We start from the raw sequence: 26,822 nt of genomic DNA, 5'->3' as shown, positions 1-26,822 counted from the left end.
GTTTCTCTGAAGATAACAATAAACAAGAGGCAAAATGGCCCTGAAAGAGACAAATGGCAATCATTGACGTCAATTTTTCTTGTCCTACTAAACAAGCGTGAAATTTGCATTTATTTTTTTTTTAGTTTTCCATGGCAACCTTCTTATATCTCTGAATAGAATGCCCCAAGATTATGCATCTTTCCTTCAGACTGTATTTTTCTGTGCAGGCTTTTAAGAACTCCTGACATTTGCACTTAGTGTCTTGATTCTTCCGCAGAAATTTATGTCAAAAGAAATTACGCTGCTCCTTCTTTAAAGGCCAGCAATTGAATTACAAACTTGTAACTCCACTGCTCTGCAAAATGCAAAATAACAACAAACATGTGTAATGTGGCCTTTGCTAATTACAGTTGATCAGATGTTTCCTGTTGTGAAGAACAACACTGATTACTGTCTGTTTCAATCCTAAAGGAAACAGTTTATGCAAGGGTGGAAACCAGACAAAGTGATGCCTCAACGTCTCCTTAATAAGTGAAGGATTTGGGCAGGGAAGTCCCCAATTCAGTACAAAATGATAAGGCATTTAAAGCACTTTCAAAGAGCAGTTTCCTAGAATCCCCGCGTTTATTTCAAAGCTCTTCTCTGTCTGCAGGCCAAGAAACCTCCTACTTTGTACTCAGGACTTTCCATACTGATGAAAATCTCAGGCCTTTTCAGCAGGAGTTTGAAAGCTGTAATAGTTTTCCCAATTTGTCTTCTCCATGCAGAACTTGGAAAAGTGCCTCAAAGCCAAATTATATGTTATGCCTAGGATTGCATCTACTGTCTGTATTTTTAACTAGACAGAAACTAAAGAAAATGTGTCACTTTTTCAGCAAGCAAGCAAATAGCCCAGGCTGAAATGTATCTTACCTGTCTTTGCCAACAGCTGTTTGTTTTATAGGTAGTCCTCAACTTACAACTATTCGTTTGGTGACTCTTTGAAGTTACAAACATACTGAAAGAAGTGACATGACTGTTTTTCACACTTATGATCATTGCAGCATCCCCATGGTTACATCACGGGTGTCAAACTTGCCATGTCATGTTTCCATCACATGACCTTTCACGGTGTTTTTCCCATTTCCCAGTTTGTCACCCCCTGGTTACATGATCAAAATTCAGGCGCTTGGCAACTGGTTCATATTTATGATGGTTGCAGTGTCCCAGATTTGTATGTTCACCTTTTGCGACCTTCTGACAAGCAAAGTCAATAGAGAAGGCAGATTCATTTGAGCATTGTAGTTACTAACTTAACAACGGCTGTGATTCATCTAACAACTGTTCAGTGATTCATTTAACAACAAGAAAGGTCATAGTGTTGGGCAAAACTCACTTAGCAACTGTCTCACTTAGCAGCAGAAATTATGGGATCAATTGTGGTCATAAGTCAAGGACTACCTGTACTTCTTTCCATCACAAGCACTGTTTGGGGAGAAGAGGGAAAAAGAATACTTTGATCGGAAATCAACTAGGCTGGAAGATATGAATATCTCCTCTTCCCATTCAGGCTTCTAAAATTTTGGCAGTTTTACAATTGGGCTTTGCTTTTAAAAAAGCCCACCAATCCAGCGCTATCTTTCATGTTAAATGTAGTGTTGTGAGTGTGAGGGTTCAGCAATATGATCCCAACTCTGTGATGTTTCACTCACTGAAAAGCAAGGATTCTAAGCCCAGGACTTTTAAGACCTGACAAAAAGCAGTAGATGGCTACTTACATTTTACAGATGTGTTTTAAGATGTTCTAGGCACAGAGACATTGATGGACAACCACAATAGTAATAAAAGAAGATATTCCCATTAGACAAAGGGAAGAGACAAGTACAGTATAGCAGGTAGTTGGTCTTGAAAAGGCAGAAATATTCTTTCCCTGTACAGAAAACCTTATGGCACAAGGTCTCCAAGAAATCTCACATGGCAGGAAACAATTGGAAATATTGATGCTATGTTTCTTTATCTTAGGTTATATAGTAGAGATATGTCAAAACACAACTACCCAAACATATGTCACTGGACCTCTGTACTTCTGTGAGCTTTCATAGAAACCAAACTCTTGGAAAGGGTTTCAAGCCTCATCAGCTTCAGAAGTTCACTACCATAATGCCAAAAATGGCAACAAGCACATACTGATGTCATCACACAATTAAGTACTTGGTCCCAATGCATGATTCAAGTCCAGTTGAATGACTGCAATTGGGACTGGTGACTTCATCATTAAGTAAAGTGGTTGCTAAGTTAAAATCATGTGACTGCAACCATACTTACATTTTTACTTCAGTTTTCCTTTGCTTTACAGCATCAGAGGAATATAGCCCCAAATAACTCAAAACAGTGGGGAAAGTTTCCAGAACTCAACTCAAATGGAAGCCAGATAAAAGGGAAAATCTTTTAGCCCTTTCCCCCACTCTTTCACCCCTGGAAATGTTCACCCAGTGCTGGGTCTTTGAAGAGAAAAGGATTACAAGAGAATAATCAAACACACACTGGGACATAAACACTTCAAAGAATGCACTGGAATTGACTATTTGCCTAGTGTATTCACTGAATTACTTTGGAGGCAAACAAAAATCTTCAGTGTAAAACTTATTGAGATCTTCTTAGTTACAGGTAACAGCATGAACTAATTGATGTTACAGAGCTTAACATGTTAACTTGAAGTTAGTACTTTTTAGGGATTTACTACTCTGCAGGGAGAGATAACTTGCTTAGGTAATCTCTCTGCCCGGTGAGGGGAAAAATGGATCAAGCACAATACTGTACTAACTGAATATAATTGTGTGTGAGAGAGAGGGAGTGGGGGAGAGGGAGGGAGAGAGAGAGAGAGATCATAAATGGGGACATTGGTCACAAAGTTATTTTTTCGTCACCATCGTAACTGCAAACAGTCACTGTCGAAGGAGTTGCTAAACGAGGGCTATCTATATATCAATTATGCCATTTTCATAATTTACTCTTTCCTATTGGTTCCAGTATTCAATACCATTATTTAATAATTCAAATAAATCTGACCAACAGCACTGAAAGTAAAAGATCGCTGTATGTGTGAATGCCTTATAAATAAAGATGACTTTTTTGTTTTGCTTTTTCTTCATCTGCATTTTTAATAATATATTCAAACCAAGGTGCCTGGAGAGGGTTCCTGCCAATCAGGATATCTGTGAGGAGGTGAGGAATCAGGTCCTTTGGATGGGGGAGCCTTCGAGGGGAGAATTTGCACCCAGGGCCAGGAGAGCCCCCTTCTCTCGTGACCATGGATGTTCCAGAAAGCCTTTGGCTGTTGTTCTGAGAGAAATGTGATGCCATGAATATTGTATCAGGTTGTCTTATTATTTGCTCATTCTCTTGTTTTTCTTCTGTTTGTGGTTGGACACGAACTGCTTAGAGGCCCATATGACTAAAACAATATAAAAGTCTCATGAATAAAAAAAATAAATAGCATCTGGCAAAAAAATTAAGAGGAGAGATTTTCTTCTGTGTCAGAAAACCATCCCTTCCCATGCTTCTGGTTAAGTTGCTGAAAATAAGCTTGTTTTTTTTCCAAAAGAGAAAAAAGTGTTTGTGTGGGGAACTTCTGAGATTTTTCAGGTGAAAAGTTTTTCATCTTCTGCCAGAATTTAAAACCATGAGAACTTATAGTAAAACACAGGCCGCTTGCACCTGCTATTTCTTAAGACCTAAAGATGTAGAAGGAGTATTAATAAATTAAGTGGCCAGTGTATAGTTCATGTGTCTTATTCTCTATTTCTTTTTCTTGTACTGAAAAGGCACCCTTCATGCTATATCTCACTGGTAGCAGTTAGGTGCAAAGATCTCTTCAGTCTCAGAGCCATTTGGATGTGTTGATTTCTTATTTTCTGACCTTGGTCAACCCAGAATTCCAGCTGAGTCATAGCCTAAGAAAGAAGCAACTTGACTGCAGATCTCAGCCTTGTGTAGTTATCAGTGTGTACCATCTGCTGGCTCAACACAGGGAACAAGGCCTTAGTTTTGTTTAGGAGGTCAACTACCATTCTTTAGTAATACAAAGAGATACCAGATTTAATTGGACAGAGGAATCGGAACAAAAGTGTTGTGTAGGACATATAGTGTCACTAAGCCATAATGTGGTTTGCTTGTTTGTACCTTTGCATAGTGCTCGTACCTGGCTACTGTATAAGTTAGGTAGGTAGGTAGGTAGCTAGCTAGTTAAAAATTATGTTGTCTGACTCCAAATGACTCAAGGCATCTCAAATACATGACAATGGATAAAAACAATGTAATAAGAAACAAACTACAAAACTACGAACTACAGAACCAAGCTAGACCAGAAGAAAAAGAAGGAAGAACATGATGAAGAAGCCAGAAGATACTGCAAAGCATCCTACCCACATGAAACATCCAGCACTGGGGACTTCACTAACCCTAGCCTAAGGCCTGAGAGAAGAGCCATTTGTTTATTGTAGTTTGTAGACCAAGTTTTATGATGTTTTAGATGTGTTATATGAACCCAGACAATTGTGGTTTATTCAACAAATTGTCCTTAAGCAAATTTGTGAAACTCACTTGTCAGCTGCTTTTCCACAGAAAAGTAGTAGGTAGAAAAGGCCATAGTACAACATTATTATGGTTTAGAAAGTAAAAATTTCCAAGATATACTTCCGAAAGAATTGGTTCCAGCCCTGCTGGGTTTTTTAGGCAGTTTCTCTGGAGGTCCATCTTCTATCTTCTATCTTTTTGCTTACTTTTCCTTCCTCCTTCCCTCCCTCCTTCCGTCCCTCCTCCTCTTTCTCTTCTTTCTCCTCCCCCCACTTCCTCCTCATTATTTTACCTGAGCCAAGGCAAGGCAAGGGTTTTAGTTCTATGGGTGGACAGGAAGGGGCCACTGGGTACTGGGAGACAGCATTCAGCTTCAGCTAGAATCTAAGCTTTTGCAGATTCCCAACATAATCAGCTTCTGACTCTGATTCTTGATGCTGAAGTTGTTATGCTAGAGACAAATGATTATACTGGTGTCATTACTGTTGTCCTCACAGTACCAGTTCAACTGAATGTGTTACTTTAACGTGACTATAAATCCGAGCTGTACTTTCCAACAAAGATAGTTGGTCCTATAAATGTGTATCATGCATAACGTCCCAGATTTGGATTCAGCATTGCTTTGGAGCATTGTGTGTAGGGAAAGAATAGCCACTGTGTGTAGTCTCTCAGACAAACACAGATTCTATCATATTGGGGAGGGCATTAAAAGATGGGTCCACACTCCCACTAGTTGGTGAGAACTAAAGGACAAAACTAGTTCTTCCCCTGACTGCCGCTCCTCCTTTAATACAAACGTGCATCAAGCACTTCTCAAAATGGCCTGGAGTACAAAAATCTCCAAATTGTCTTTCATTATCCTTGAACATGTAGATATTAGAAATAAGCCTTACTAGCATTTCTTTAGTATTACCCAACCATTAAGCCCATAGTGTTATCCAACCATTACATTATTGTTTAATAATGAAGAAAAAATATATACAAATATAATGATATCTGGATGATACCAAAAGATCTGAAAATCACTAAATGAGGAATTTGCTTTTGTAACCCCATTTCATGAATGATTCTATTTGAAGCTAAGTTCTCACTAAAACAGAAAAGGCAGGAATAACTTTGAAAAATATGCCTAATTCTGTGGAGAGGCGTTGATCAAATTTGAATCAGATCATCACGGCCATCATTATTAGCATCATTATTATTGAAATCATTTTACTGCTGTCCAATTTTTCCAGCTCCCCAAACAAGTAATAGCTGAATATTATTATGACCGCATTATCTGTTTGGAGAAAGTAATGCCCATTTCCCATTGACATGAAAAGACAGATGAGGAAGACTCTCTGAGGGAGATGGATGGCTCAAAAATGTGATGAATAGATAAATAAATAAATAATGACCCAATTCTTGCTGATCCTTAAAGTGATCATTCATCATTGAACATTGCAAAATTCAAACAGGGAGAATTTATTTTAATCTGGGCCATGTTTAATTTAAGGATTACACACTAGAAAATGCCCGAATAATATCCATCAACACATGGTTTTAATTCAGATGTTATATTTTCAAACTATCTATGGGAGCACTAATATAGTCTTCTTTATGTATGCAAAAACACTGTTAGATATGGCCTATGTCTTTTAAGCAAGATTTCTATTTCTGCATCTTCATCACAACTGGAGCTTCTGCTTGTTTATATTACAGTGATTATGTGGTAATTACTTTAGGACTCATCCCTCCCACAGCGGAATTAAGCTTGGAAGAGGATTGGGAAAATTTCACTTCCTCACCCCAGCATTAAAAACAAAACAAAACCTAAAACCGTTACTACTTACTATCCAGCACTGCACAACCTGTCTGACATGTAAAAGATGCTGCTGTACTATTTTTGCAGTAGTAAGGAGAGTCCATTGGTTGCTCTGGAATTCTGGCAGGTATTAATAAAGCTTTTATTTCTGGAACAACCCTCATTTGCCTTCCAGAATCATGTTCATATAGCAACATACATACATACATACGTACATACATACACACACACACACACACACACACACACACACACACATCATGCTCTTTCCTTAGTGGTCAAGCAATATTAAACAAAGCATACACAACAAAGCAGAAATAGGATGCTAAAGAAATATAAGGCATGAGATAATAAAAATAAACATTGCTAAAGCTAGTTAAAACAAGCATAATTCGGTATATTTCTCCCTTCCTTTTATCTTGTCAATTCCCGTATACCTCCTCCCTCCCACATTTCTACACCATCCATATATCACTTCATACATTGCTTTTTGTTCTTTCAAATTCTCTATTTTGGAGGATCTCATCAAATATAGGTCTTGGGTCTTTCCCTTCTTCTCAGTCTATTCATTCTTCCTTCATATATTTATCTGTGATTCAATCCTAATTCAATCCTGCCTACTAGGCACAAAGACAGCCTGCCCCCCATGCAATCACACCACTAAATTCACTATTTCCACAGCACTGTCTTATGATATCTAACCATGTAGTAGGACTGTATTACTATTATTCTTATCTTTCCTCTTAACTATTACTATTGGTATCTTATGACTATCACTTTGTTGGTTGAATCTTATGATTTATGATTGTATCTTATGAGCATGATTTATGATTGTATCATGAGCATGATTTATGATTGTATCTTATGAGCATGATTTATGATTGTATCTTATGAGCGTGATTTATAATTATATCTTATGAGCATGATGCATAACTTTGTTGCTTGTATGTATACTAAGAGCTTACGCACCGGAGACCAGTTCCTTGTGTGTCTAATCACACTTGGCCAATAAAGAATATTCTATGCTATGCTATTTAAACAAAGTGCCTCAAGAAACTTTTTTTGAATACTTTGTATTCAATCCACATTTGTTTCGTGAATCCATTCATTCGTTGCCTGATCTCTTCTTGTTCGACCACAGACAAACTTCTTAAACACCTTAGTCCTGATGCATTCAACTTCTAAGTTCCTCTGACATTACCAACTCTACCTGTAACCAAGCTAACAGAAGCATGCTCTTATCTTTTTCACTTTTTTTGACCAACAATCCTTGCAATGTACTTACATGCTATTACTACTATTTTACTAGCATTTGCATGTCTTGATTTTTTTTCCACCCATAGTTCCATTAAATATACAAATACATCTATTTGGTCTTGGATTTCTTCACCTATGCTATGACTTGCAATTATTCATATTACTTTTCCTGGCCACTTTGACCATTAACTATTATGATATTTCATAACGTTTCAGTTCCACATGTCTTATAATCCATATGAGTACTCCATACCACTATCATAGCCATTCTCACCCAACAATACATCACTGCCTTCATATGAAAGTACTCTTATCAGCATCCCAATGGCAGATCTCCCAATATAATTACAGCATTGTTATACATTTGCTTACAAATGTCAAGGGGACATCACATAATCTTACTTATCCCTATATTCAGCATTGCACTATTAAAACTATGAAGAAAGGCAGTATTGCCATCATTATTCTCATCTTTCCTATTACCTATCACCTTATCTTCTTATGACTATAACTTGTTGCTTGTATCTTACATTTTAAATTGTTTAATTAGTATCCTGTATGTTGATTGGTTATTTAATACCCATGATGATCACTAAGTGTTGTATCTAATGTTTTATGATGAATGTATTTTTACAATGACTATGATAATGATTTATTACTACTGTTGTATGTGCACTGAGAGCTTATGCACTGGAGACAAATTTCTTGTGTGTCTAATCACACTTAGCCAATAAAAAATTCTATTCTATTCTATTCCATTCCATTCCATTCACTAAGCATTCCGTTTATTCTCTTACATGCTTTGTTTAATCATATACAACTCTTATCACATCAGGGTCTAACCTTCAAGTCCACATTCATGTGAAACATTTCCTATATCAAGCTTACCAACCTTAGCATAAATGTTTTTTAATTCAGCAAATACACAGTAAGCTCAGTGGTGGGATTCAAATTTTTTTACTACCGGTTCTGTGGGCATGGCTTGGTGGGCATGGCTTGGTGGGTGTAGCAGGGGTAGGATACTGCAAAATTCCCATTCCCTCCCCACCCCGCTAACCTGATTTCCAACTCCGTTCTCCTGTGCAGGGCAACAAAAGAAAACTCAGCCGATCAGCTGGAACTTGGGAGGTAGAGACTAGATGCGGGCGGGGCCAGTCAGAGGTGGTATTTGCCGGTTCTCTGAACTACTCAAAATTTCTGCTACCAGTTCTCCAGAACTGGTCAGAACCTACTGATTACCACCTCTGAGTAAGCTTTCTTGCTCACATTCATACGTTTCTTAATGACCTGCTGAAAAACTGGTCTTGACTCCATACATTCTACCAGGCATAAAGTTACAGTTCATTCTACATTGAGTTTAAGCTCAGTGTCATTGGTTGTGCACTTTCAATCAGTATTCTGCCAAAGAGTTCTCTGGCACGCTTATATTAATTCCTTTGTACGTACTTTTTGCATTCACTCTTGCTACCTTTTCTCTTCATAAAGAGAAAAATGACCACATTTATCAAAACATCAGACCTCCAGACAGTGTTCATATACATGTTAAGTAAGTCACACAGCAAACCCTATCCATATTTTTAACATTCCCTTTAGTTATAATGTTTGCACCTGCAGTTTTATCATTTTACAATATTCTCACAACATTTATGATTCCCTTCCCATCATTTTTCCTTCGATATGAATATTTATAGCATTCATTTCAATTCTCTAAAATACGTCATCCAGCATCTCAGTAGTATCTGAAACTCATCACCTTTATTTTATCACTGGAAGATCCTGTTATAGCTCTTTGTACCCAACTTAAACAACATCTTGATAGCCACAAAAAATGGTCTGTATCAATCCAATCTTTTATTACAGTAATAGACCAGCAAAGGACAGGTAAAATACAAGCTGTATTTTTAAAAGCTAAAAATAGTATTAAAATATTCTTTGCGTAAAATATGGAAAGTTAAAAAACTAATGTATTACACGGACACAATCACTATATCAACACATTGATGATACCACCCATTCTGCCTTTGGCCAATCAAGGTTTTCAGTTAATACTTTTTAGTAAGACAGGGATGGTAAGACTAGTTAGCATCCTCAATCATACCCTCATGCCAGATGAAGCATTCCTTGATAATGATAAGGACACAAAATCGGTCAATTTAGAAAAAATCCAAACAGTATGTTACAAATGCAGTCAAACCCTTATTGTATGCAAGCTGAGATCCCTAATCCAGAATCTGTTCTTTGCAAGCCAGCACGTCATTGCTTGCCTATCACCAATTAGGAGGCATATGCAGTGTAATGATACACATTCAGGGTCATAGGATTTCCAATAATAGGAGTTCAATGAGAACGTGTTTAGCATAGCCCTGCATTTAATGAAATGCATTGCTTATGAGCTCAGCTTTTATAATAAATATGTTCCTCATTTTGCCAGCGCTCTGTCTAGAATTCTTTCATTCTGATTCCAACAGGACTGTTTCTGTTGCACAGAATTAAAAACACAACAACAACCCTATGTCAAGAAGTGATGGGAAGCCTTGCAGTTAACAAAAATTACCAGCTAGTAATTGTTTCAGGTTTGGACATACTGGATGATATTTTATAGCTCTGGCCAGAAGGCAACCACAACCTAAGCCTAGTAGCTATCTGGAGTTGTTCAGCACCTTCTCCAATAACAGCAGGAAGACAGAGCCAGCAGACCAAATGGGGGTAGGGAGGAGAGAGGAGATGAAATGGAGGCGCAGGCAAGGCTGGTTTAGGAAATCCTCCATGTGACTCTCTGTCATAAGGTAAGACAGCTGCCTTTCAAGTGTACAAATGAAGTGAAGCAATATAACTTAACGTTTCTTTAGCTTATTGTTTCTGGGAAAGGCAAAGAATAGGATGACAGCCATAATGCAGCCTTGCCTTTTGAGAGAAAGGAAGCAAAAGTCCAGAAAGAGGACATACATTTGAAGTATTCCATAGGCAGACTTGCCTCTTTAAGGAAGCCAGTTTGAGAGCCTTCGGCCCACAGCTTTGAACCCCTTGTTCAAAAATATTTCTGGGATCCAGGATTTCTTCTCATCCACAGTCCCAGTCAACATTCCATAATAGCTCTACAATACTCTACGTATGCCAGAAGAGAGCAACTTTTGTGGCCATGTGGGGTGAATTTTGCTTCTGCAGATTGTTAGAGGCTGACTCAGAAAAATATTGGTATCTCCTCACTTGAAAAACAAGAGGGAATGACTGAGCTTTTGGATTGTTGGACTACAGCTCCCATATTCCTCTGGAGGCCTGGAAGTTGTAGCACATACATCTGATCAGCATCTTTTGGGGCAAAAAGACATGTGTAATAATATTTCTGGGTGTTTTGAGTTCCTACTGATTCATCCTAAGTACTGCCTCCTGTATTAGGATATTGAAATGTTCAGATAAAAATGTTATGGAAAAAAACAAACATATCCTGATGGATTTTTGATTGCTTAATGTCAAGTGCCAGGAAAATCATCAGATCCAGACAGTTCAAATGAGTATAAAGATTTATTGTGAGCTTAAGCTCTTTACAGGACACTACAGGACTACTAATGGCCAAGAGAAATTAGCAGGACTAAGAGTAGAAGGAATTCTAGATGGGCTGGACTTAGATCTCCTGTTGACATGAAAGACTCCCTCAAGCTCAGTCTGATTATCTCCTATACTTACCTCCCTTTTCTATACCAAATGGGAAATCTCTAGTGTGCTCAGTTTCCATACTTGCTTAGAGTAATGGGTGCTAAAGAGCTGTCATCTCCTTCAGGTGGGAGAAGCACTTATCAGTAGTACAATCCATCCCAATTGATACATCACCCTAAGCTAATGTAACTCAATATATCTGGAGAGCATCTGGTTTTGGAAGGCAGCTAAAATTAAATGTGGGAGCTGAACAATGTGCTCTCAAGATGCTCACAAAGGCAAATAAAAAAAATATTCTGAAGTCTTGAAGCTGTGTCTGAATTAATATTAGGTGCAAAGAAGCTGCGCTTTCGTTATTATATCAGATTATTCTTAATAGCAGATGTATCTTTTTACCGTATTATTATGGACAATTCTTTGCCGTTTCAGAAATTTTCTTTAACATTACACTCAGCTGCAGAATGCATTAGGTGCTACATTTTTTAATCTGGCACATCCAATTAGAAATAATGCTTCCAATTTGAAAAGCTGATTGAACATTATTTTGGAAGCTTTTTCCCCCAAAAAACATTTCAATAGCTGAGAAGCTTTATTATTTCCTTGGGAGGCCATGTGATCTGAGGTTTTACTGAGCTGGTAGAACATTTTGTCAGGAGTTTCTTAACTCCTTCAAGCTAAAGATTTCAAGGGAATTTGTTATGCCTCTTCACCCCTCCAGTGTCATCACAACACTTCACTGAGCTCCTTTAAATATCACCTTTGCTTCTGAAAAACAAACCTAAGGTCACTGTCTACTTCCAACTTAGCGCTTGTTTACCATGACAATTTATTATGGCTCTGGGCATTAAACTGCAAGGCTTGTGTGCAGCTATCAGACTTTCTAATACTTTCTAAGCCTTCCTTTGCCCAATCACATTGTTGTAATCTTCTTTGCTATTATCACATTGCTGGATGTATTGCAATGTTTAAGTAACATCATCAGCAGATATCATGCAAACCGTCATCCAACCATGTTAGTCATATATGAAGGAGACTCGGGTACATCAGTTATATTTCCCCTTTTTCATAGTTTATGATTGGTGGATACATGCATGCTGACTTTCATATAAGGTCATAGATCTCGAGGCATGCATTTGAGTATGTAAAAATTGCTACTGAGATGCTAGTTTTGATAAAGATGCTACTTTTCACCTATGCAAAGACATGAGCACAACTAAGTCATTGTACATTGAATCCATCACAATATAAGGTCAGTCATTGTATTTGGGGGGCGGGGAGCGGCATGAGTATATGAGATTAATTTGTGCTAAAATGCAATTTTTAAAATGTATTTATCAAAAATATTGGCCGGTCATCTTATCACAGGGTAATTTTCAAATGCACTTTTAAAACCTCACTGTTTTATTCTATGCTGTTTTAAAAAATATGTCTATACTGATTTGAATTGTCTTAAAAGATGTTATCCAAGGAGAAGTTAGCTTTATGTAAGTGGATTTCATTCATGCAAAAACAATTCCCCCCACCTCTCTCTCATCTCCTCCAACAAATCCATACAGTCTGCTCCAGAAAGTCAGACAGCCTTTTGAAGTAGATTTGGACAGCTATGAGGCAGCTTTTATTTTGTGAACAAAATCAGTTATTATTTGTGAAAACACATCCCCAAATATCATTTTTACTATAAACCCTCTTAAACATTTACTGCAGTGCTTCTTGATGCAAAGTGTTTCATCTCATCAAGGGATTAATCATCATAAAATTTTATTAAGAGAACCAGATGTGGATATACTTTTTCTTTTTTTTAAAAAAAAACTCATTATTTTCCCATCATTTTGTTTCTCCTTTTAATTTTCATCCATTAAGGAAGGAAAGATAGAATAGCTGCATGTTTTTTTCTTATTGTTGGTGCTAGTAAACTTGCTGAAGAATTGAAGAATACATTTTTAAAGTATGTCTTCAACTTTGAATTTCTAAATTTCCAAGTTTCTTCTCAGAATTCTAACTTAAAAAAAACCCACTTATAAATGTGCATTCTGATGTGTGGCAATTGAGTTGTTTTACAAATACATTGTCTCCATCATTTGGTTGAAACAGCAACGTACGATATCAGTAATTCCTAGCAAATTCTCAACAATGAGAAGGAATCTGTGTGGTCTGAATACAGGACAAGCGAGTTACTAATAATAGTCCTAGAAGGAATGCTAGGTGTAGCCATACAATAAGGAATCATATAACAGTTTTAGGGATTAAAGATGCAGTATGACAGTGCCAAATCTCCATAATCTAGATGTGTGGGAGCTAATCTAGGTTGTTCATGTGGTCGCCACCTAAGCCAGGGGTGTCCAGCTTAAGGCCTGTGGGCCGAATCTGGCACATGGGGTGCTTAGAACTGGCCTGCCGGACTGACCTGGAAACAGCGAAGGACCAACCCGCGGGTCTCTGCCAGTGGAAAAGGGCTCCTGAGCTCCGTTTTTGCTGGCACAGTGATGTCGAGCAGGCCACGCCCACCCTGGCCACGCCCACCCCAGCCCCCCAGCCCTGAAATCAAACACAACCCGGATGCAGTTCTCAAATAAATTGAGTTTGACATCCCTGACCTAAGTCATCAAATTAATTGGTTATCCACAGATACTGAGGTTAAAACCGTCTTCAGAGATGCAAAGATATAACAGGAGTAGCTGCACTCAAAATCTTTTAAAAGACATTGAAGCCAAGAAGGAGCTGATTTACTTAGCATGAGAACCAGTCCAGTTCAACAGTCCCCACCATTAGGTTAGTCCTACATCACTGCTTAAACTCCTAGAAGAAAGTCACAGAAATTCAAATGGAATAAACTTTTTGTTGACTTTTGCCATAAGACTCGCAGCTAAAAAAAAACTTGCCATGAGGAGAGGAAAAAGTATACAGTTTTGATGATGATTTTGATTGAGATGAATACATTTTTAAGTAATTGTTCCTTTTAAGAGATTATTTTTAACACTAATCATGGAGAATATACGCAGCTCAGGATTGAACTAAGGAGTCCATGGTGCTTTCTGAGGTTGGTTCTTTTTTTTTTTCTTTTGCAGATGTTTGATTACCTAATTAGATAACATCTTTAGAGCCAGTGAATATGGAGTTTAGTCCATTCTTACATACAGTAATTTGCTCTGCCAGTGTTGGTGGGGTTGTGGCTTTCCTCTTGGTAGTTCCTTGATTAGGGTATTGTTTTCTGTTTGATTATCTTTCTGGTGTTAATCCCTGCTTATCTAGGTGTTGCTGCTGGACACGATGTGATCTTTTTACTTCCTTTGTCTCTTTTTTTTTAGCTTTTTGTTGTCTCTTCTTGTCATCTCTTTTTAATGGTGTGTAAATGTGGTTTATTTCTATGTGTTTACTGTTGGCTGATTTGCCTGTATACCAAACTTCTAAGAATTCCCTAGCAATTTTGGCTTAGGCTTGTCAAGGAAGCTACCACTTTCCCAACTGAAACTATGGTTGAATCTGTCCATGTGTTTTAAGGTTAAGGGGTTTTCATTGTATCTTCTCACTGCTAGTTGGTGTGCATGGATGCACTCTGCTAGTCTTGTGCCTATCTGCCATACATAGTGGTTGCTATAGACCTTACATTGTATCTTGTAGATGAGTCCTCTTTTTTCTTCTTGGGCCTTCCTTTACTTAAGATATTTTGGAGGGCTATGCTGGTTGGTATGGAATGGTGACGCCATGTGTTTGTAATAGTCTGTTGGTTGTTTCTGATATGTATTTCGGGCATGGCACTATTATCTTTTTCACAGCCTATGTTGGTTGTGTTATAGTATGTTGAATGATCGGGTCCCTTCTGATAAAGTTGTTTGAATATTTGTTTTATTGGAAGATATTACATAGGCAGACTTTCCTTTTTCTACTGTTCCATGGTTGCTGCAGTGAGTTTGTGCTTGTCTAATGTTGAATAATGTTCTCAAACAACTACCTTTATATATAGGGCAAGCCCTTTTCTCTAGCATTGATGATGTTACCTAGTTGGGTCATGAAACGTCAACAGCTAGGATTGCACTGAACTTGATTAGTATTAAAGAGGGAGAACATTCCTGGGCTGGTCAAACTGGAAATAAAATAACATGAAATCAGATAAAATTCAAGAAGGCAATACAATCCATTTCTGTATTGTGCTGCAAAAACTAGATAGTTGCATTTGTGAAGTCATCTGGAGTTCAGCTGAAATCAGTGGAGATGTCATGTTTTCAAATGTGGATTAAACATTTGGTGAACAGATAAACAAGAAGCCGATTCAACATAACTTCTCCTTCAAAAGCAGAAGAAAATAACACCAAGCAGGGAAGGGTTATAGTGTCATCAGAGCTGAATAGAGCTAATCATGTTGCTGTCTAACCATTCCTATTATGTTTTTCCCCCATTTCTTCTTCTTGAAGCACTTTCCCTGTGTTATTAACAGTAAGTGCAATGATTCCCCTTTCCCATTTTGTAATGTGAAAACATTTTCTACTGAAATAAAGCCACAAATCCCTCCTTGCAATATTAGGAAGATTTGCATTGCCATCTAGGGTTTCTCTCCCCACTACCCTATTTTTCAGTCTTCCATTGAATTAATATCGATTCTGCTTAGCTTTTTGAGACCACCCAATGCCCTCTAGGCTGACATGAGCGCAACAGGCTTTAAATAAATAAACAAAGGTATAACCTGTTGTTTCAAGTTAAAGGGACAGTACTGGGAGAGTACTTTCAAAAGGTGACTGATATCCCACAACAACATCTGGGAAGCAGAGGTACATAAAACAAGGTGAGATATAACCAGTGGGAACAAATCCTGATTTTCCTCTGAAACTCCTTCCAAATTTTGATTGAGCCTCTGCAACATGCATGCTGGGATCCTGGTCTTTCTGGCAACTTCAGTCTATGCAACAGCAATAGATAAGGAGGAGGAGGAAGAGGTGGAAGAGGAGGAGGAAGAGGAGGATGTCATCTGTGGAGATTCTCAGTCGTCCAGGTCATGGTTGTCCCAAAGGTGCTTTTTCAAGAGGCAACTGGACTTTCTTTGAAGACGTTTCACTTCTCGTCCAAGAAGCTGCTTCTGCTTCAGATAAGAAGCGAAACGTCTTCAGAGAAAAGCCAGAAAGTCCGGTTGCCTCTTTTGGGGACGACGACGATGATGATGATAACGACATCAATACTAATAACGAAGGATCCAGTTTCTATCTCGGGTAGAGCGGTAGCTCGCCTGCCGAAATCACGGCCGCCGCATTCTTCCCATAGTAGTCCTTTAAAATTAATAGCACATGCAGAGGAAAAACTAAACCCCTTTGACGTCACTCTTCCAACGAGGAAACATAAACAGAGGAGGCTTCGCTGCCGCTGATTGGCCGGCCGCGCTGTGCCTGTGGCAGTTGACAGCACCTCCCAGCCAGGCACGGCTCGGCCTTCGCCGCTCAGCCAGCCCGAGACTGCGCCAAGCCCCGCGGAGCTCTTCTCCCGCTCTCGCCCGGCCGGGAAGCGTGGCTCTCTGTTGCTCCGGCTGCGGTCTGTTCCTCGTGCGTCCCGCTCGGGCACTTTCTCCCCCCGCCCCTCCTCCCTCCTTGCCCTTCTCCGGGCCAATGTACACCTTCCGCCGTCCCTTGGCGCGTCTCCCCGAATGCTCTGCCTGAGACTGGATGCGAGCTTCGGGATCGTGCAGGTCGAGGCTTCATGAACAAGCTGCGCCGCTTCCAGTTTTCGCGGCATTCAGAGGTCACCGAACTGCCACTATGGTTAAATGTCTTGTTTAATGGTTGAGGTACGTACCTCGCGAGCCGAGGAGGCGGCACGGTCGGGCTCGCCTTCTGCGGGGGGGACGGGGGACTGGGACGCGGGGGGACGACCACTGCAGTTGCGCAAAGTTAATTGAACGAACTTACAATGGTATTTGGAAGAAAACACTTGGCGGGCTTTGCTGTGAAAAAGCCTTCTTTCTTTCTTTCTTTCTTTCTTTCTTTCTTTCTTTCTTTCTTTCTTTCTTCCTCCCTCCTCCCTCTTTCCTTCTCTCCCTCCCTTCCTCCTATCCTCCTTCTCTACCTCCCTCCCTTCCTCCTCCCTCCTCCTCCCTTCCCTCTCCCTCTTTCCCCCTACCCTCTCTCCTCCTTCCTCTCTCTCCTCCCTCCTTCCTTCTCTTCCTCCTATCCTCCTTCCTTCTCTCCCTTCCTCCTTTCTCCTATCCTTCTCCCTTCCTTCCTCCTTCTTTCCTTCTCTCCCTCCCTCCTTCCTTCTCTCCCACTCTCCCTTCTTCCGTCTCTCCGTCCCTCCTTTCTTTCATTCCTGTCAATGTCCGTGCGAGTAGCCAGAGGCGAGGAATCCTGGAAACTTGTACGAATTGCGTGAGGGGGGAAAAAATGAACGGAAGGTGCTCCTTTTCTCCACCCACCCCCCACCTTCACCGGCCAGTTTCCTCCAGTAATGTTTAAAGTGGAGAGTCCCTAGAAGGGAGGGGGGTGGACGCGATAAGTCGCTTCTTAATTCGGAAGAATCGTGTAGGGGGTTGCGTCTGAAGCATCGGGGTTCTTGTGGTTTTGGTTTTCAAGGGAGGGGCGGGGGGAAAAGTTACAAATGTTCGTTACACTTCCCCGAAGATGGGGCCGGCGGTCCTGTTAATATTTCACCTCAGCGCGAATAGCTTGAGAGCTGGCTGGCGTGGGAGGGGGTGACAAGCGCGCGCGAGAGAGAGAGCCCGGAGAAGAAAGTGAGGCAGCGCCTCTCAGGACTGGCCATCCTCAAAGGGCAGCCTGTAGCCATAACTTGGGACGACTGTTGCAGCATTGAAATGACCTGCGTGTGCCGCAGGAACCCGAGCTGTGGTTGAAAACAGCCCACATTGTTTCGGGCACCCGGCGTGCATTTGGAAAGAGCGACTCGCACGGAGAGACGCGTGTTTAAAAAGCTTGCCCCGGTCCAGGGAGGGATTTGGTGTGTGCGCGCGTTTTAATTAAAAGATTGCAGGTTATAACGTCTGCAAGAATTGAATAACGTGTGCGCGCTTGGTGGTGGTGGGAAGGGAAAATACTTGTGTGCGTGTGTTTTTTTTTAAAGGTGCCTTGTTTTCAGACTCGAATTGCTTCTGTAAACGGGGGTGGGGGTGGGTAGGTGGGGGAGGGGAGAGACCAGAAGCATTGCCGAGGTTCACCCTGAGAATGCACTTCGAAGGCTTACTTAGGGGCGAAACAGTTATCCGCGCTTGAGTTCATCAGGACTAGCTTAGAGATGGCAAAATATTAGCTCCCAAATGCAGGCTATTTGCTATGTGTCGTGAATGGACAATTGCTATTCTGCAGTGCCTGGTGGGAAAAACAAGGACTTTATGCACATGCATAACTGCAGCTCCTCCATTTCCTTTGCTGTATCTTCACTGGTGGCTGCAGGAACAAATAAGCGGCTGTCACTTAATGCTGTGCTTAATGACACATTTCACATGTTGTGCTGGGGAAATCACCTTCTTTCTGCCTCTGACGACCAGCCCACAAACCATTGTGATTAGTGGAATTGTTGGCTAAAACTTATCATCTCCTGTCTCCCGATATTCCTTTTCTTTTCTCTTTGCCACACTGGAAAACGATTTTCAACCCTGAACATGTTAGCCAGGTACAGAAAATCAAAACTGTTTTTCAGGCATAGTGCACAGCTGTGGCTATAACATATAAAAAGTTACATGTTCACCTTGGATAATTGCTTTGTGCAGGTCTAAAACAATATAGAAAAATTAATGGGAGAAGGAAAGAAGAATCCCAACTTTCTGAACTTTTGGAAGAAGTCTAGCGTCTGCGGTCCCAGCTTGCTAGAGTATTGTCTTTCTCCCTGCAGGATAAATATCCCTTATGCAAGTCTAATGGATGCATGTGACTAGCTCTGAACTTAGAAGACTGTCAGTCAGATGAGAATTCTCCCTTATCATTCAGCTCTCAGGATCACCTGAAGCCTTAGGCAACGAAACATATTTCTATTAGTCTTTTTAAAAAAACATTTATTTATTTTTAATATAAGCATTCCATCTTCCATTAAACAGTGTGTCGTCTGGTTACACATATCCCTGTGCAATAACCATCAAATTTACAACTGTATACATGACTTTGATATAGACTTTCTAACCTTACAATCGTAATATTATATATAATAAAACTTTCCATTTCTCCCTCTTAACATGTCTTCTAACAAGTCTTGTTGAGATTAGTGGAATTTAAATTCCTCACAACGAGGGAGAAATTTCTGTAGAAAAAGAAGCGGTGGCATGGCTTCCTCTGATCTAATGTAACATCCAGTGGGATTTAGCTCATGGCAGAATATCATCCCACTGTCTGTTTCTTGGTCCTCTCCCAGGGAAGCCAATGTCTTCAGAGAGAAGCAAAGAAATATCTTGGGTGAAGGACACATCACGTTGCAGAGGAAACAGAAAGGCTTCAGAATAGAACATGTAAAGGTTTCCATGTAACATGTAGTTCTTGTAACAAGTAGTTTTAATTTTTCCCAGGTTATTTGCTTTCCTTTCATTCATTTAAGGAGGTTCTCATTTACTCCAATCAGAGGTGGCATTCAGCAGGTTATGACCAGTTCTGGAGAACCGGTAGTGGAAATTTTGAGTAGTTTAGAGAACTGGCAAATGCCACTTCTGACTGGCCCCGCCTCCATATATTCTCTGCTTCCCGAGTCCCAGCTGATCGTCTTCTTTTGTTGCCCTGCACAGGAGAACGGAGCTGGAAAGCAGGCTAGTGGAGTGGGGAAGGAATGGAGATTTTGCAGTAACCTTCCCCTGCTATGCCCACCAAGCCATGCCCACCAAGCCACACCATACCCACCAAGCCACACCCACAGAACCGGTCGTAAAAAAAAAATGATCCCACCACTGACTCCAATGCATGGAAGGTTCCCGTTTTATTAATTTTTATTTATTTATTTATTTGATTTGATTTGATTTGTCAATTGCTTACAAGATAATAGGTATAAGTTTATACATAGTTATGAATACATGAAATGGGTACATATAAGAAAAATAAAAGAAACAATAGGACAGGGACGGTGGGCACGTTGGTGCTCTTATGCATGCCCCCTACAGACCTCTTAGGAAAGGGGTGAGGTCAATAGTAGGCAGTCTAAGGTTAAAGTTTTGGGGTTTGGGGAAGAAACTACAAAGTCAGGTAGAGTATTCCAGACATTGACCACTCTGTTGCTGAAGTAGTATTTCCTGCAATCAAGTTTGGTGCAGTTAACCTTGAGTTTGTATCTATTGTGTGCTCTTGTGTTGTTATGGTTGAAGCTGAAGTATTCATTGACAGGTAGGACATTGCAATGTATGATTTTATATACTATACTTAGATCAGACCGAAGACAGCGTAATTCAAGGTTTTCTAGGTCTCGAATTTCAAGCCTGGTGGCATAAGATATTCTGCAACAAGTGGAGGAGTGGAGAACTCTTCTTGTGAAATATTTCTGGACTTTCTCAACTGTGTTAATATCAGATATGTAATGTGGGTTCCAGACTGATGAGCTGTATTCGAGTATTGGTCTAGCAAATGTTTTGCATGCTCTAGTTAGTAGTGTAATATTACCAGAGGAAAAGCTACGTAGGATTAGGTTAACAACTCTTAATGCCTTTTTGGCTATGTAGTTACAGTGGGCTCTAGCACTTAGAACATTAGAGATGAGTATTCCAAGGTCCTTTACAGAGCTTGGATCATCAACAAGATCTTGACTGTTCAGCTTGTATTTTATTTTCTGTTTTTTTTCCCCAATATGTAAGACAGAGCATTTATTTGTTGAGATTTGAAGTTGCCATTTGTTTGACCATTCTGATACATAGTTAAGGTGTTTTTGAAGAGTAGCAGTATTGTCTGTGGTATTGAACAGCTTTACATCATCAGTGAAAGGAACGCAGTTGCTCTTAATATGATCACTGAGGTCATTTATGTAGAATATGAAAAGAACACTGCCTTGGGAGACACCACTATTGACAGGTACAGAATTTGATAGGACACTCCCAATTTTGACCATTTGTTGTCTGTTTGACAGGAATGCTTCTATCCAGTTATGCAGGTGTCCAGAGATACCATAAGATTTTATTTTTAGGAGTAGTTTGTCGTGTATCACTGAATCGAAGACTGTACAGAAGTCTATGTAGATTGCGTCTATTGCTTTGCCCTGATCGAGTTGTGTAGTCCATATGTTTTTGCAGTGTAAGAGTTGCAGATTTATTTGAAAGCATCTTCTTCAGTGCTGTCCTATGTCTTAATACTCTACTTTATGCACTTATATTTGCATGTTTGTTCAAAACATTGGGGGGGAAACTCCATATTCTGTGTATTCGAGAATATGGAAAGTCCTCAACTTATGACCACAACTGGGACCAGAATGTCCATTGCTAAGTAAGGTGGTTGTTAAGTGAGTCAAACCTGATTTTACAACTTTTTTGCCATGGTTGCTAGACAAATCATTTGTGGTTAAATGAATCATGTAGGCATTAAGCAAACCTGTTTTCCCCCATTGACATTGCATGTTGGAAGCCTGCTGGGAAGGTCACCAAGGATGAACACATGACCCTGGGATGTTGCAACTGTTGTGAATACGTGTTGGTTGCCAAGTGCCTTAATTTTGATCACATGACACTGGGGATGCTGTGATTCCCATAAGTGCGAGGACTGGCTATAAGTTACATTTTTCGGTGCTGTTCTAACTTCAAACAGTGGTTCGAATGGCTGTAAGTCGAGGGTTTTCTTTAATAATTTTTAAAAGTTTATAAATGGCAATCAGATTTGCTAACATTCATATTGAATACAGCAACAGGAACAAAATTATAAAACAAAACTACACTTTACTGGGCCCCCAAGGGTACTTTTCTTAAGAGGCAACTGGACTTTCTTGTTTTCCTTTGAAGATGTTTCGCTTCTCATCCAAGTTGACCTGGATGACTGAGAATCTCTATAGACACTTTATTGGGACCTGAAAAGCTAATTTGTGTTTGGAAATATATTAGCCTATACCCTGTGCTGTTATTCATTTCCTTACTGCTTAGATCCTTTTTTTTCCATTTGTATCTCAGGTAGACCGATGATAAAGACTTAATATGTCAGCCCATATTTTGAGGATGATGTCTCTTTGTCAGTAACTTTTAATTAAAATAATTGTATCAAGCCAATGATATAGATAGACATTTTAGGCTGTTTCCCAAGTGAAGAAGGGTTTTTTTTTTTGGGGGGGGGTTCCCCAGTTAAATGGGGAACAAAAAAATTGAGACTTCATTAAAAGAAATTAGGTGGAACGAAATCTAGCAGAGTGAGTTTTGACTTTCAGACACTAGAATTCCCAAACTCATGATATGTTCTGCTACAGCCATTAATTTTACATCCTTATGCTGTGGTCCTTTCCTTCTCATTCTTTGATTCAGCTCATGTTTCAACTCACGTTATTTGTGAAAAGAAAAAACAACCAACTTTGCTGTATTAAATATACCACGGCCTTAATGTACGCTCATGTTAAATATTAAATACGTTTTTTTGATCAGCAAATGTATAAAAGATAACACCAATAGAAGATGAATTAGTCATTCATTTTACTGGAATTCCTGGTAACAATTACAGCAATAAAAAGAAGCTTCACTTCCTTTTATAATCTGATCTTAATTACCAGTATCTCAGTGTAAGAGATGTTAAAGATTATAAGTAGATGCCAAGTTATTGCTTTCACCATATTTGTTTTTCCCCCCTCATTTAAAGAACATCTCCTTGTCTAGCTTTTTTTAATATTAGTCATTAGCTAGGTCACTGGTGACCCAAGCTAATTCATCCTATTATTACTTGTTGAGGCATCCAATTGATTGATTGATTGATTGCCATCAAGTCACTGTTAACTTAGACAACCTAGACAACATAAATAGGTTGACTCAGCCTTCCATCCTTCCAAGGTCAGTAAAAGGAGGACCCAGATTGTTGGGGGGCAATATGCTGACTCTGTAAACTGCTTAGAGTGGGCTGTAAAGCACTACAAAGCAGTATGTAAGTATAAGTGCTATTACTGTTTTATCCATGATGATCTGACTGTTACCTGGTCCTTCAGATCTTCCTGTACCTTTGTAACTGAGACTATCCATGTTGCTGCTAGATGTTTTTTTCTTGCCTTTCCTTCTGCCTTTCCCAGGATCTTCCTCCAGAGAGTCTTTGCATAATGCATCCAAAACAGGATAATTTGATCCTGGTCATTTTTCCTTGAGTGAAAAGTTTGGTTTGGTGTTGGCATTCCAACACCAAAGTTCAAATCAATACTTTTCCCATCTTGCTTCTTCAAAATCCAATTTTCACATCCATAAAGTGTCTCGGGGAACACCATGGCTTGCACAATTTTGATCTTATAGACGTAGACACCAATCACAGCATTTCAATGCTGAATATTGAAGGATCCAAGTCTTAAAAATACACAAATAAGTATACATTTGAAGAACTAGATTTAATATAGCTTAGACCAGGGATGTCAAACTCATAGTCTGCGGGTGAGATGCATCCCATGCTGGCCCCGCCCAGTTTAGTGAAGGCGAAAAAAGTCCTGATACGTGATGACGCCATGAGGATGCAAGTTTGACACCCCTGACTTAGACCTTTATATTGGATTGGGTCAATTTCAGAGGCTCCTATCAGTTCTGCATGAAGAAGTAGGTAGATTCTAGTCCATATTGCAATCCCATCTAGCCATGCCTTCACAATCACCCCCTCTACATACTGGGAAACGAAGTAACAAATTGGAAGAAATGTCTTGATTCTTCCTTCTTTTTGTTGGCTGTGATCATATGTGCTCTTTTGGGAGGAAAATGCTCCTTCAAGCTTCAATGTTAGGAAAAAGGAACAAATGGGTAAGATTTCTCAAATATTTGTGAAAAATAAGTCAGTCCCCCCCCCCCCAATTTTATTAAACTGAACAGAGCAGTACAATTCAAAAGCATCAGGAAGGAAATCCCTTCTCTGCTCATCTCTGTTGCTGGTTAAAAAGAAAGGCCTGTTAACTGTCTCTAAAATACAGCTCTCCTTGTGTTCAAACAAAATCTAGCAGTTTATGCCTGGAGAGATTAAAGGGCCATTGTGGTTGTGTACTCTTCTCCCAAGAGGAACCCTTGTGTTGAACAATTCCCAGCAACCCTTGTCAGAATGGACATTGGGAAAGGATACTGTTGTTATTCCAAAGACCACAGATTTCCCACCCTACTGTAAATGATGAGCCGACGGAGTCAGACTGTTTACTAAGACAGCAAAGACTGTTGGGCTGAAACCAGAAGTACAAGTTAAGAGCTGACAATGCACGGTAGTTTACAAGATCCGTTTAAAAACTGGAAACTAGGCAGAGAACTTCAGCTTTTGTTACCAGTTTTAATGCATTTTGATTTAGCATTATAGCAAATTTGGAGGGAGTAGATGTGAAAAGTCAGGAAAGACATAAACAAGAGTCTAGGTTGGTAATCTTATATGCAAATTACATTGTACTGAAGCACTTTCAAATGAAAATTGTTCAAAGAAGCATGCAAAAGAGAAAACAAGGTCAGTGCTATATAAGAAATAATAAAAGTGTCATTTGCAATGATCATTAATGTATTCCGGAAATTAAATTTTGCCAAACTGTTAATTAGGTTTCAGATATACAGCATAAAAGTCAAATAAAAGTAAAATCCCCCCCCCTTTTTAAATTACTGAACTTTTATAATGCATTTTGAAAGGAAGGTTTTTTTTAATAAAAACATGTCAAAATATTTGGGGGCTGAACCTTGTCTATTACTTTTTAATTCAGAATGGAGCTGGAAGGGACCTTGGAGGTCTTCTAGTCCAGCCACTGCTCAAGCAGGAGATACTATACCATTTCAGTTAGGGGGTTGTCCAGTATTTTCTTTAAAACCTCCAGTGATGAAGCACCTACAACTTCCACTGGTTAATTGTCCTCACTGTCAGAAAGTTTCTTCTTAATTCCAGGTTGCTTCTCTCCTTGATTCGTTTCCATCCACTGTTTCTTGTCTTGCCCTCTGGTGTTTTGGAAAATAAGTTGACCCCCTCCTCTTTGTGGCAGCCCCTCAAATACTGGAACACTGCTATCATGTCACCCTAGTCGTTTTATTCTCTAGACTGGCCATACCCAGTTCCTGCAGCTGTTCTTCATATGTCTTTGTCTCCAGGCCCTTAAATCATCTTAATTGCTCCTCTTTAAGACATTTTCCCCCAAAGTCTCAACATCTTTTTTGTAATGTGACCAAAACTGGATACAGTATTCCATGTGTGCTGTAAGGATTTATAAAGTGGTACTATTACAGATGAAACTCAAAAAATTAGAATATTGTGCAAAAGTTCATTTATTTCAGGAATGCAATTTAAAAGGTGAACCTAATATATGAGATAGACTCATTACATGCAAAGAAAGATATTTCAAGCTGTGATGTGTCATAATTGAGATGATTATGGCTTACAGCTCATGAAAACCCCAAATCCACATTCTCAGAAAATTAGAATATTACATGCAATCAATAAAACAAGGATTGTACATATCGGACCTCTGAAAAATATAAGCCTGCATACGCACTCAGTACTTGGTTTGTGCCCCTTTTGCAGCAATTAGTGCCTCAATGTAGCATGGGATGGAAGCTATCAGCCTGTGGCACTGCTGAGGTGTTATGGAAGATGAGGAGCAGCTCTTCAGTCTCATGTCTCTCATCTTTCTCTTGGCAACGCCCCATAGATTCTCTATGGGGTTCAGGTCAGGCGAGTTTGCTGGCCAATCAAGCACAATAATCCCACGGTCATTGAAGCAGGTTTTGGTACTTTTGGCAGTGTGGGCAGGCACCAAGTCCTGTTGGAAAATGAAGTCAGTATCCCCATAAAGCTCATCTGTGGAAGGAAGCATGAAGTGCTCCAAAATCTCCTGGTAGACAGCTGCATTGACCCTGGACTTAATGAGGCACAGTGGACCAACACCAGCAGATGACATGGCTCCCCAAATCAACACAGACTGTGGAAACTTCACACTGGACTTCAAGCATCTTGCAGTGTGTGTCTCTCCATTCTTCCTCCAGACTCTGGGTCCTTGGTTTCCAAATGAGATGCAAAAGTTGCTCTCATCAGAAAAGAGGACTTTGGACCCCTGGGCAACAGACCAGTTCTGTTTTTCTTTAGCCCAGGTAAGATGCTTCTGATGTTGTTTGTTGTTCAGGAGCGGCTTGACAAGAGGAATACGACATTTGAAGCCCATGTCCATGATCCATCTGTGTGTGGTGGCTCTTGATGCACTGACTCCAGCCTCAGTCCATGCCTTGTGAAAGTCCCCAACATTTTTGAATGGCCTTTTCCTGACAATCCTCTCCAGGCTGCAGTCATCCCTGCTGCTTGTGCACCTTTTCTTCCACACTTTCCCCTTCCACATAACTTTCTATTAATGTGCTTTGGTACAGCACTTTGGGAACATCCAACTTCTTTTGCAATTACCTTTTGAGGCTTTCCCTCCTTATGGAGGGTGTCAGTGATGGTTTTCTGCACAACTGTCAGGTCAGCAGTCTTTCCCAGGATTGTGATTCCTATTGAACCAGACTGAGAGACCATTTCAA

The 26,822-nt window shown here is 39.8% G+C and overlaps 1 protein-coding gene across 2 annotated transcripts in view; it reads left to right on the top strand.

Moving 5' to 3' along the window:
* Window positions 1–26,822, top strand: part of PDE7B (phosphodiesterase 7B) — a 215,004-nt gene that overhangs the window by 33,158 nt on the left and 155,024 nt on the right. Inside the window, exon 1 of one of the 2 annotated variants that reach the window (XM_026705542.2) lies at window positions 16,647–17,018. The exons of the other annotated variant lie outside the window; for it this stretch is intronic. Coding sequence (XP_026561327.2) covers window positions 16,998–17,018 — 21 coding nt within the window. The 5' untranslated portion in view covers window positions 16,647–16,997. Of the gene's footprint in view, window positions 1–16,646; window positions 17,019–26,822 lie in introns of those variants that run through there. 2 annotated transcript variants of the gene reach the window in all.

The sequence above is a fragment of the Pseudonaja textilis genome, chromosome 1 (assembly GCF_049901715.1).
Source record: "Pseudonaja textilis isolate UNSWEBS1 chromosome 1, rPseTex1.2, whole genome shotgun sequence".
Classification (NCBI taxonomy): domain Eukaryota; kingdom Metazoa; phylum Chordata; class Lepidosauria; order Squamata; family Elapidae; genus Pseudonaja; species Pseudonaja textilis.
This window is presented reverse-complemented; position numbering and strand designations above follow the sequence as displayed.